At 40.0% G+C, this 12,500-nt stretch overlaps 2 protein-coding genes across 3 annotated transcripts in view; one reads left to right on the top strand and one right to left on the bottom strand.

The window, feature by feature from the left end:
- The window catches only part of LOC123507107 (somatostatin receptor type 5-like), a 233,600-nt gene that overhangs the window by 122,979 nt on the left and 98,121 nt on the right, over nucleotides 1–12,500 (bottom strand). The window lies entirely within an intron of this gene.
- The window catches only part of LOC123507262 (formin-like protein 3), a 91,646-nt gene continuing 82,418 nt past the window's right edge, over nucleotides 3,273–12,500 (top strand). The window contains exons 1-3 of the mRNA XM_045260025.1: nucleotides 3,273–3,334; nucleotides 3,612–3,712; nucleotides 5,193–5,359. Of these exons, the coding sequence (XP_045115960.1) occupies nucleotides 3,273–3,334; nucleotides 3,612–3,712; nucleotides 5,193–5,359 (330 nt within the window). The remainder of the gene's footprint in view (nucleotides 3,335–3,611; nucleotides 3,713–5,192; nucleotides 5,360–12,500) is intronic.

Consider the following 12,500-nt stretch of genomic DNA (forward strand, 5'->3'; position numbering starts at 1 on the left):
AGAAAAAAAGAAAGGAAGGAAGAAAGGAAGGAAAAGAAGATAGAAAAGAAACAAGAAAGGAAGGAATAAATCAAAAGAAAAGAGATAGAGAGAAAGAATGAAAGGAGAGAAGGAAGAGATGAGAGACAGCAAAGGAAGGAAGGAAAGAAGGAAGAAAGTATTAAGAACGATGGAAAACAAGGAAAAGCAACAAACAATAGACGGACAAAGGAGGAAACAGGAATCTTAAAATGAAAGAAGGAAATAAGAGACAAAAACAGAAAGAATAAATAAAAGGAATGAAGGAAAAGAAGAAATAAAAAATAATAAAAATGAAATAAACAAAAAATAATTGAAGAAAAAGAAAGATGGGAATATAAAAACAAGAAAATCAGAGAGAGAGAGAGAGAGAGAGAGAGAGAGAGAGAGAGAGAGAGAGAGAGAGAGCAATTAAAGAGAATGGAAGCATGCAAATTGAGAAAACAAGAATCCATTAATTGGGAAGTTCAAATTGGATCCTTTACTCTCTCTCTCTCTCTCTCTCTCTCTCTCTCTCTCTCTCTCTCTCTCTCTCTCTCTCTCTCCGAACTTCATAATAGCGACAATATGAGACGAGTAGTGTCTTAATGAGGACGAGAGAGAGAGAGAGAGAGAGAGAGAGAGAGAGAGAGAGAGAGAGAGAGAGAGAAAGAGAGAATTATTACGTTCGTCACCGTCATTTTTTTTCCTATCAAATTTATCTTTCACCTTTTCATCACATTCCTTTTGAAGATATACCCTCATTTTTCCTCCTCCTCCTCCTCCTCCTCCTCCTCCTCCTCCTCCTCCTCCTCCTCCTCCTCCTCTCACAAGGAAGAAGAGTTAGAGAAGGAGTCTCATGGCGTCTTATTTATCACAGCAATAAATCTTGTCACAACTAAACTCAACATTTTAAATTTTACACCAAAACTTTCCTTCCTCTTGTCAATATTTTCCTATTTTTTCCCTTTCCTTCACTCTCTTGTGGGGGAAAGAAAAATTTTAGCACAAGCTCTCTGTCCTTTGCAGCGGCGCGTTCTTCGTGTCTGGAAGGAGGGAAGGAAAGGAAGGAAGGAAGGAAGGAAGGAAGGAATGGAGGGGGTTAGGTTAGGTTAGATCCTTTGCAACAACGTTTCCTTCGTGTCTGGAGGAAGGAGGGGGAAGGGAGGGAGGGAAGGAGGAAGGGGTGAGGGATGGAGAGAAGGATGGAGAGAAGTAAGAAGTAGGATTTTCTTTCTCTCCTTTCAACTGCAATTCTTTCTCTCGCTTCTTCAAACACCTTGCGTCTCTCTCTCTCTCTCTCTCTCTCTCTCTCTCTCTCTCTCTCTCTCTCTCTCTCTCTGTTGCTTATCATTTTTACATTTCAATTTTTCTGCCTGTCTGTCTTTCTCTGTATATGTAAGTCAGTCAGTCTCTCTCTCTCTCTCTCTCTCTCTCTCTCTCTCTCTCTCTCTCTCTCTCTCTCTCTCTCTCTCTCTCTCACCCATCCCCTTCCCTCCCTCCCTCCCTCCCCCTCCCTGCTATTGGCTTACACACTCAAACAGGCAAGACACATCACTGCGCCAATGACTTGTTAAGAGCTTCATTAACCATTGCCTCCCTCCCTCCTGGCTAGCCCATCACCACTCCCTCTCTCTTGCCCTCCCTCTCTCCCTCTCTCCCTGACTGACGGTGACATACAGTACGTCAGCCTATATATACAGCAAAATGGCGTGGCGAGGCGTGGGTTGGCGTGGCGTGGGGTGGGGTGAGTGTTGGGGTGCTCCTATACACCAGCCACACCAGCCCCCAGCAGACTCCAGCTAATAAGGTCGTAAGTCAAGGCGATATGATGCCAAGTGTCACCTTAATGGTTGCTTCCCCCTCGATTTTGACTTGTGTGTGGTGTTGTGGTGTTGGTATGGGTGTTGTGTGGTGTTGTGTGTGGTGTTGTGGTGTTGGTATGGGTGTGGTGGTGTTTGTATGGGTGTTGTGTGGTGTTGTTGAGGTGTTTGTATGGATGGTGTGTGTGGTGTTGTGTGGTGGTGTTGTGGTGTTGGTATGGGTGTTGTGTGGTGGTGCTCGGAATGTCTCATGGGGAGGTAAAGGAATAAACTGTTTGGTGGGGAAAAAGTAGGCAGGGAAAAATAAGAGTACTTATTTTTATTTGCTGGAAAGTGATAGTGGTTGCGTTGGGTTGGGTTGGGTTAGGTTGGGCTGGGCTGGGCTGGGCTGGGCTGGGTTGGGTTGGGTTGGGTTAGGTTAGGTTAGGTTTGGCTTGGTTGAGTCTGATTTGGTTAGGTTGGGTTGGGTTGGGCTGAGTTGGGCTGGGTTGGGTTGTGTTGGGTTGGGCTGTGTTGGGCTGGGTTTGGCTGGGTTAGGTTAGGTTAGGTTTGTTTAGATTTGTTAGGTTTTATTAAATTTGGGTTAGTTTTGGGTTAGTTTTGGATTGGGTTGGGTTAGATTAGGTTAGGTCTGGCTTAATTTTGATTAGGCAAAGTTAGGTTAGGTTAGGTTGGGGTTTGGATTGGCCTGGGTTGGGTAAGGTTAGGTTAGGTTAGGTTAGATTGGGTTAGGTTACGTTAGGTCCATAAACACACACACAAAAAAACATTCAATAATACTCCTTTCCTTGTCACTTCCTTGTTATCTTCGTTACTCTACTTCCTGTTACTCTCTGTCCTTGTGTGTGAAGGTTTGCAGCGAGGAGAGGGGAAGCCAGTGAGGTTTATCAGTCGTGTTTTTAGAAGTATTAGTGATGGAAGGGAGAGACAGAAGGAAGGAAGAGTTAGGGAGTTGTTCATTCACGTTTTTATGATTCGATTGACGGTGTGACAACAATTGTTTTCATTCTCTATCACTAATGGCGAATATGACTCAGGTTTCTAAGGTTGTTTGTCTCTTCTTCTTCCTCTTCTTCTTCTTTTCTTCTTATTATTATCATTATTATCATTATTATTATTATTGTTATTATCTATCATTATCATTAACCATTATTATTATTATTATTATTATTATTATTATTATTATTATTATCATTATTATTATTATTATTATTATTTATCATTATCATTAACCATTATTATCATTATTATTATTATTATTATTATTATTATTATTGTCATTTTCATTACTATTCAAGTAACTCAAGTGACGGTGTGCGTATGAGGCAGTAACTGAGATTTTCAGGGATGTTTTCTCTTGTAAATAAGTAACTAATTTTTTTTTTTTTTCAAGAGCGACTTTTATCATCACTTCACAGATGGCGCAACAATAACTAACGAGGGTTTTTCACCATGAAGAGGGAAGCAACTCAGATTTTTAAGGGTGAAGATGAAGTTCTAGAGAAGGAAATGAGGTTTTGCCAAAGTGTTTCTAGATAATGATTGTAGTCAGTGCGTGAAGAGAGAAACAAGTGAGGTTTTCGAAGATTTCTTTTATTTAGGGTAGTAAATGATTGCAGTGATCGTAGTGAGAGTGTAAGTAAGAACGGAGAAGTAACTGACCTTTCCAATGTTAATTCCACGATTTTAGTGATAGTGTAACAAAAACATTCCTCACACCTTTCAAAGATTACACCATTACTAAGAGAAAAACAGAGCAAATCCAACTAAGCATTTCTGTGGCCCTTGAAGACAGTCCTCACGAGAATTTAAAGTGTGTAAGAGTGCAAACAGTCCATTGAGCGGCGCCACGCATGAACAAGAGGCGCAGGTGACGCTCTTATTGGCTACAGGTGAGCACGGTGACGCCCCACACCTGTACCTCAAGGACGCAGCCTCACATGTTTCAATTCAATTAACGTTCACGCTCCAAGGACGCACATTTCAGACTTGTCACCGCTGCTCATAAAGTACTCGTGTTGATTCTCGCGTCCCCAGGTGCTGCGAACCCCGAGGAGACAGAGTAGCGACCATTATGTGCTATTAAGATAAGGTTTTCTACTGTGCTGTCTTGTCTCCTCCACTTTTCTCTCTTTCTAGTCTGAGCAGTAAGACCCATACGCTGTGCACCCAAGGCCACACCTACACTACACTCAAAAGGCTTTAGTTAATGTTCCACGAGTTTGTAATAGTGTCTTTATCGTTCGAGTGATAGATTAACCAGGTTTCTACATTACTAAAAGGGATGTAGTCTTTAGAACCTGGCTTATCATCGTGGTCTTTGAAGATAGTGGTGAGAGAACAATGAGTTTCTGTATAGGGGGTCTAACACTCAATTATCTATTAATACACGGCTTTCCCCTGTGCTGTCTTATCTCCTCCACTGTTCCCAGGTCCACTAAGTCCGCCACGATAGCATCCACTCTGTACGCACGAAACACGACCTCTCTCCCGCTGTGCCGCCTTATTCCCTCCGCTATTCTGTCTCACCAAGTCAGTTTACATTGATTCTGCCAATAGTTCATGCCTCCACTTGTTGTTTGGCCTACGTGTTTGTTATAGTACGTCTACTAAAAATATCTTACAACCGCAATAATTATCGTACAGTACATCAAGTGAACAATACCTTACAATGACAATAGTTACCTTACAGTACACCTGGTAAAGAAAAACCTCACCTTACAACAATAATCATCTCAATGTATACATCTTTTTTTTTAATGTATAAGAAGGGAAAGCTGACCAAGAACAAGATATAGTTCACACACACACAAAAAAAAATAAAAATAAAAAACCAGGCCCACTTAATTCCCAGTCCACGATTAGGTCCGAGAGAGAGAGAGAGAGAGAGAGAGAGAGAGAGAGAGAGAGAGAGAGAGAGAGAGAGAGAGAGAGAGAGAGAGAGAGAGAGAGAGAGAGAGAGAGAGAGAGAGAGAGAGAGAGAGAGAGAGAGAGAGAGAGAGAGAGATACATTTAGCTTATAAGATGTACTATAATGTAATCACTCTGAAATGTAAATAGTCTGTAATCTGTATAGAGAGAGAGAGAGAGAGAGAGAGAGAGAGAGAGAGAGAGAGAGAGAGAGAGAGAGAGAGAGAGAGAGAGAGAGAGAGAGAGAGAGAGAGAGAGAGAGAGAGACATAAACAGAAAAACACAGAAAACACACATTTCATCACACGCAACACAACACAACACAACACAACACAACACAACCAACACAAGGAAACACCAGCGCATTTCCCCATCTATACAGGGAAACTTACACACACCACACTGAAGTATAGAGAGCAACACGCACCTCCCTCCCCTCCCCTCCCCTCCCCTTCCCTTCAGCCCTTCACCCCTTCAGCCCTTCAGTCTCCCCACTTACGCCCTGCCACAAGAGGTTCATGAATGGATCACCCCATCACTCATACTCTCCAATAAGCTCCCATTTCCACACTCCGCCCCGCCCCCCCCCCGCCCCCCTCTATTCCCCAATTAGGAGCCTAAGGAGAGAGGTAAGTCCCTATCAGAGAGAGGGAGGGAAGGAGGGTGGGTGGGTGGAGGAGGGGGAGGCAGAGGGAAGGGGGAAGAGAGAGAGAGAGAGAGAGAGAGAGAGAGAGAGAGAGAGAGAGAGAGAGAGAGAGAGAGGAGGAGGAGGAGGAGGAGGAGGAGGAGGAGGAGGAGGAGGAGGAGGAGGAGGAGGAGGAGAGAGAGAGAGAGAGAGAGAGAGAGAGAGAGAGAGAGAGAGAGAGAGAGAGAGATGCATCTGATTCTCTAAAATGATATAGTTTAGTTATCTATGTTGTTGTTGTTGTTGTTGTTATTATTGTTGATGATGATGATGATGACGATGATGATGATGATCTATTTCTCGTCTATTTTTACATTTTTTTTTTTTGCTTTCTTGTTCTTTTTTTTTGTTTTTGTTCTAATTTTTATTGTTATTAATTGTTCATGTTTTATTTCGAGTCTTTCTTATTCTTCTTCTGCTTCTCTCTTCCTCTTCTTATCACTCTTATTATCATCATCACTATTATCATTATCATCACCATCATCATTACTATTTCTATCATCACTACATACTGTTACTTCTATCACTATTATTAGCATCACCACCACCATCATCAACCATCATCATCACCATCATCATCATCATCATCATCATTTTTTCTTATTTTTCTCAAAGTATTTCCTTCTTGCCTTGCTAATGAGTGTATGAATGGAGTGGAAGTGTTGGTCAATTTATTTAACGAGACGTGTAACTTTATTATGCACCCCAAAAGTCTCTCTCTCTCTCTCTCTCTCTCTCTCTCTCTCTCTCTCTCTCTCTCTCTCTCTCTCTCACTCTGGTAAATTTATCTTCTCTCACGACTTCTGTGTTTGTTTTTAAGTTATTTACACACACACACACACACACTCTCTCTCTCTCTCTCTCTCTCTCTCTCTCTCTCTCTCTCTCTCTCTAACCAAACTAATTATACTTTCTTTTGTAACTTTTCTCTTTGTTAAATCTCATCTGTTATGTATTTAAGCATTTTTACTCTCTCTCTCTCTCTCTCTCTCTCTCTCTCTCTCTCTCTCTCTCTCTCTCTCTCTCTCTCTCTCTCTCTCTCTCTCTCTCTCTCTCTCTCTCTCTCTCTCACTGATGCGTTGGTTTTCTCATTTTTCTCTCACGTCTCCCTTCTTTCTCCTCCTTCCTTCCATCCTCCTCGACATTGATAACGCTGACCATGGCTGAAGGAGGGAAGGAGGAAGGAGGAAGGAGGAAGGAGGGAAGGAGGAGGGGAGGAGGGAAGGAGGAGGGGAAGAGGAGGGATGGAGGAAAGAATAAATGAGGATCGAGAGTAAAAATGAAGCAGGAAAAATGACAAAAGGAAGGAAAAATTGAGGAAATGGCGAGAGAGAGAGAGAGAGAGAGAGAGAGAGAGAGAGAGAGAGAGAGAGAGAGAGAGAGAGAGGACTTTTGATCGTGGAAATGATACTCAGTAGTAATTAATGACGAAAGAAAGAAAACCTGATTCCATTACATTATTTTTCGTTTCTTTATTTTGCCCCAACGTACCTGTCTGTCTGTCTGTCTGTCTGTCTGTCTGTCTGTCTGTCTGTCTGTCTGTCCGTTTTTGTCTGTCCTTTTCCCTGCTTGTACTATATTTCCGTTTGTTTCTGTGCCTGTCTATGTAACTGTCTATCTGTCTGTCTGTCTGTCTGTCTGATTGTCCGTCTGTCTGTCTGTTTGTCTGTCTGTCCTTACCGACTCATTTATCTGTCTGTTTGTCTGTCTATCTATTTATCAATCTGCCTGCCTGTCTGTCTGTCTGTTATTATACCAACTCATTTCTCTCTCTCTCTCTCTCTCTCTCTCTCTCTCTCTCTCTCTCTCTCTCTCTCTCTCTCTCTATTCTCATTCCTTTTTCTCTTTCTGTTTTATATTTATGTTTTATCTATGTACTTCTTAAATCGTCTGTCTGTCTGTCTATTTGTCTGTCTGTCTGTCTGTCTGTCTGCCTGTCTGTCTGTCTGTCTGTCTATCTATCTGTCTGTCTGTCTGTCTGTCTGTGTGTGTGTGTGTGTCTGTCTATCTATCTGTCTGGTTATCTGTCTGTCTGTGTGTCTATCTGTCTGTCTGTCTATCTGTCTGTCTGTCTGTCTGTGTGTCTCCTGAAATGTTTGGGTTGGTCACAAAAATACCCATCTCTAATGAGACAGAGAACACCATTTTTGTTTGTTTCTCTTTAATTAGCACGTGACAGTCGAAAGCCATTTGTTTTGTTGAGACGGGAGGAGGAGGAGGAGGAGGAGGAGGAGGAGGAGGAGGAGGAGGAGGAGGAGGAGGAGGAGGAGGAGGAGGAGGAGGAGGAGGAGGAGGAGGAGCAGGAGGAAACTAAGAAAAAGATACAAGATAAAAACGAGGAAAAATAAAAGATAAGAAAAATAAAGGACGGAATTCATTAGAAGAAGGAGGAGGAGGAGGAGGAGGAGGAGGAGGAGGAGGAGGAGGAGGAGGAGGAGGAAGAGAGGAGGAGGAGGACAACTTCCACTACCTCCAAAAACTCCAACGAAAAATAAGGAAGCAAAAAATAAAAATACAATGAAAAAAGAAAGGATGAATTAAATAAAGAGAGAAAGAATGAAAGAAAGAAAGAAAGAAAGACGAAGAAGACACGAGGGAAATAAGAAAGAGAGGAGAAGAAAAGAATCAGAGAGAAGATGTGAAGACTAGCATTGTGATTTATGGGCACCTTTGTTTTCCCTCCTCTCTTTCCCTCTCCCTCTCCCTCTCCCTCTCTCTTTCTCTTCTCCTTCAAGTCACCTACATTAAGAATCCCTTCCCGCCACCATCACCGCCACCCACACTCGTAACCCTTTCAGTACTATGACGCGTTCCCATATTAACTCTGCTTACTATTTGGTGATTTGATACAGCTTCAGAAACTCATGTGGGGGGATTAAAATAGTGAAGACTCTGGCCATTAATCTTCTGACCTCCATACACCCTTCCTAATGTAAATGAAATGGTCTAATCGTACACAAATCTCAAGGTAAAATTGTGTCCCAGTATTGAAGGGTTAAAGTTAATGTGTCTATTGATTCTAACTTATCACTAATCTTATCTAACTCCTGTGAAGTAGAAAATGTTGTCCTATGCTCCTATGATGCAGAGAATGTTGAAGGAAGCCTCTCTTGTCTATTGTAGTCTAATGTAACCTGTCTTAACACACTGTAGTCTTATCTATTGTAATCTTTAACATGCACCAATCTAATAATCTAATATAATCTAATGCAGCGTAACCTTTCTTAAGACATGATCTGATTTTACCTAACCGAACCAAAGCAAAGAGTTAGCCAGTAGTCTCGACCAGGCACACCTTCCTCTGGTGAACTCTGGAACTCTGCCTGTGTCTGTATTTCACACTCCCCATGACTTGAGTATATTCACGAGGGAGGTTTCAAGGCATCTTTCCCTTATGTCTGGCTAACTCTCAGGACATGCAATTCGACTAACGAGTAAGGGAGTTTCTTTTCTTTTTCTTTTTTTAATGTTGCCTTTTGTCCAGTTTTCCCTTTCTTACATAAAAAAAAAGAAACTAAATTAAACTAACCCAAACCAAACCAAACTTAACTTAACCTAACCATTATCTAACCTTACCTTAGTTATGTTCACCTCACGGAATTTATTTTAAACTAACAAATATATAATAATCAAATAATACGTAATGTAACCTAACCTAACCTAACCTAACGTAATGTAACCTAACTTAACCTAACCTAACCTAACCTTGCCTAACCCAAATCCTAACCTAACCTAATCCTAACCTAACCCTGCCTAACCTAACCTAACCTAACCTAACCTAACCTAGCCTAATCTAACCCTGCCTAACCTAACCTAACTATGCCTAACCTATCTTAACCTAACCAAACCTATCATAACTTATTTTTCTTTACAAATTCTCGTCTTATAATAACTTCCTTCCGCTTTCCCTTTTGTATCCCATCTCTTCCTCTCTCCCATTCTTCTCGCCTCATCTCTTTCCTCTCTCCTTCTCTGTCTCCCTCCTTTACTTTTCCTCTTTCCCTAACCCTTCCCTCCCTCCTCACCTCACCTCCTTCCTCCTTCCTCCCTCCTTCTTTTACTTTCCCTACTCCTTTCCTACCTTCTTGCCTCATCTCTTTCCTCCTTCCTCCCTCCTTCTCTTCTTTCTCTCCCCCTTCCCCCTTCTCTCTCCACCTTCCCTCCCTCCCTCCTTCCATCTCGCCTCATCGCTTTCCCTTACAAAACACAACATATTCAGAAAGTTCTCCGGTGCAGCGAAGACTGATGACGGGAGGAGGAGGAGGAGGAGGAGGAGGAGGAGGGTGATGGAGTACAAGGAGGAGGAAGAAATGGAGATGAAAGTGGAAGGAGGAGGAGGAAGACAACGAATTGGAGGAGGAGGAGGAGGAGGAGGAGGAGGAGGAGGAGGAGGAGGAGTGAAAAAAAATATTATGAAGAGAGGTAAGAAGGGGAAGGAGGAGAAGGAGGAGGAGGTGATGAAGCAAAGAGAAGAGGAAAAGAGTTAAAAAAAAAAGAAGGAGGAGGAGGAGGAGGAGGAGGAGGAGGAGGAGGAGGAGGAGGGAGAAGACTTACATGAAAGCGACAGGAAAAAAGAGAAGTTTGTGTTCCATTTTCAATCGAGAGAGAGAGAGAGAGAGAGAGAGAGAGAGAGAGAGAGAGAGAGAGAGAGAATATTTACCCTTGTGTGTGTGCGCGTGTGTGTGTGCGTGTGTGTGTAACAACTTAAGAGGAAAAATACTAGTTTCTCTATCGTTCCCCTCCCTTCCCTTCCCCTCCCCTCCCTTCCCCTTCCCCCTTCCCCTTCACGACCTCTTCACCTTCTCGAGCGGGCGCCTCTTCACCTGAACAATTACCCCTTCACACACCTGTAATGTGAGCCCGCCAGAACCTTTGTCTTACTCTCCAAAATACTGGGTCAGATTTTTTCATCAAAGTCATTAATATTTTCACCACTCTCTCTTGCTTGTGTGTTTTTGCGTCTGTGTTTATTTATTTATTTATTTATTTTTGTTGTTGAGTAAGTTTTTTTTCTGTTTTTTCTTATTTTTTTTCATTAAACTCCTTATTTTTTTTTAGACTTTATTTATTTATCTATTTATTTATTTATTTCTATTCTCAGAGTTTTTTTTTTTTTTGTTGCTCTTCGTTTTTTTTTTTTTTTTTTTTTTTTACTTTATTTTTGTTTATCTATTCATTTATTTTGATTTTGTGAGCGAATTTTTCCTTCATTCTAAGTGGGTGGTTTATCAGAAGTTTTCATTCGGTTATTACTTCTTTTCGCCTCGTTTCTTTCCGTTAAACTCACTATTATACCCCAATATTTCTCTGCCTTCTGTGTTTCTTCCCCTATGTTCATTCTTTCGTCATTCTTTTTTTATTATTATTATTTTATTATTTTATTTATTTTCATAGTTTTTATTTGCATTTTTACTTATATTTCTTCGTTTCTTTTAGTTTTTAGTCTTTTTTTTCTGTTAAACTCACTATTATATTTAATTTTTTTGTCTTGTGTGTTTTTTCGTCTATTTATTCTTTTCCTTTTTTTTTTCATTCCAAGTGGGTTTTCATAGTTTTCATTTGCATTTTTTTTACTTTATTTCTTCGTTTCTTTTAGTTTTTAGTCTTTTTTTCTGTTAAACTCACTATTATACTTCATTACTTCTCTGCCTTTGTGTCTCTTCATCTGTGTTCATTCTTTCGTCATTTTTTTTATTTTTATCAACAAATGGTTTTCATATTTTTCATTTACTTTTTTTTTTACTTAATTTCTTTTCTTTTTTGTTTCTTTTTCCTGTTATCACTTTTCTAGTTTCTGTGTTTGTGTGTGTATTCTGTTCTAAGTTACTTTTTTTATTATTATTATTTCCAGTGTGTGTTTGTCGTTAGTTTTTTCATTTTTCTTCACTAACTTTTCGTTTTTTTGCCTTTATTTCTCTCTGTTAGACTATCACTACTATTTTCTCTCTCTTATTTCTAGCTTGTGTCTTTTTGCGTCTGCGTTTATTCATTTATTTATTTATTTTTTTCCAATTTATCGTTAGTTTTCATCTGCTATTTTAATTAACTTCATTTCTTCCATTTATCATTATTTTTTCAGCTACACTTATCATTTCTTTTATCTCTTTTCGACTTTGTACATTCTTGCATCTACGATATTTTTTTTTCTTATTATTTTTTTTTTTTTCCTATTCCAAGTAAAGTGTCCATCATTAATATTCATTCATTAATATTCATCTTTAATATTTTTTTTTCCACCTAATTCATTCGTTTATTTCTTTCCTATTGTTGTGTTTCAGTAAAGTCATTAATTCTGTATCACTTTCCCGTCTGCGCATTTTTCGCCGTCTTTGTTTATTCTCACGAGTATTTTATGAGTTTCTGTTTCAAGTGGCTGTATATCATTAGCTTTGCCTTTTTTCCTTATTTCTTCGTCTATTTTTTTAATCAGATTCATTCAGTCCTCACCATTTTTCTGTCTATTGCATTTATCTATCTTTCTTTTTTTCATTTTTTACTCATTCATTTTTCTATTTAAAGTATTTGCATATCATTAATTTTTGCTTATTCATTTTCTTTTATTTCTTCGTTTCTTTTCTCTCTTATTTGCTGGGGATTTTCTTGTTATCTGTGTTCCTCTTATGTTTCTCCTTCTCTCTTCTTTTCTTCTTATTTCTTAGGTTACAATTTTTTAGTTTTCTTTTTATTTCTTGTCTTGTATTTATCACTTGCGTGGTTTTCTCCTCTTACCTTTATCTTTCTTACATTTCTATTTCTACTTTTAATTCCTAACATCATATGGCCAAATTTCTTTAGTCTCATCTTTATTTCTCCACCTATCCTTTCTTTCCTTCAATCGTGTTCAATCTTCATCTTTGGTACTCTCAATTTCCATCCTCCCCATTTTAATCTTCGACTTCCAGTAACTAATCACATTTAAGAACCGTCAGTCATCGATCAGTTCCCTTCCAGTTAAAGGAATCACATTTACTGATAGGGCGGGAAGAGCGAGGCGCGCGAGGCAGACAGGCTGGCAGATAGAAAAGCAGATGGGTGGAAAAAAAAGACAGATATTGACAGGCAGAAAGACGGACCCAAATGAAGGC

This window comes from Portunus trituberculatus, chromosome 21 (genome assembly GCF_017591435.1).
Source record: "Portunus trituberculatus isolate SZX2019 chromosome 21, ASM1759143v1, whole genome shotgun sequence".
NCBI lineage: Eukaryota > Metazoa > Arthropoda > Malacostraca > Decapoda > Portunidae > Portunus > Portunus trituberculatus.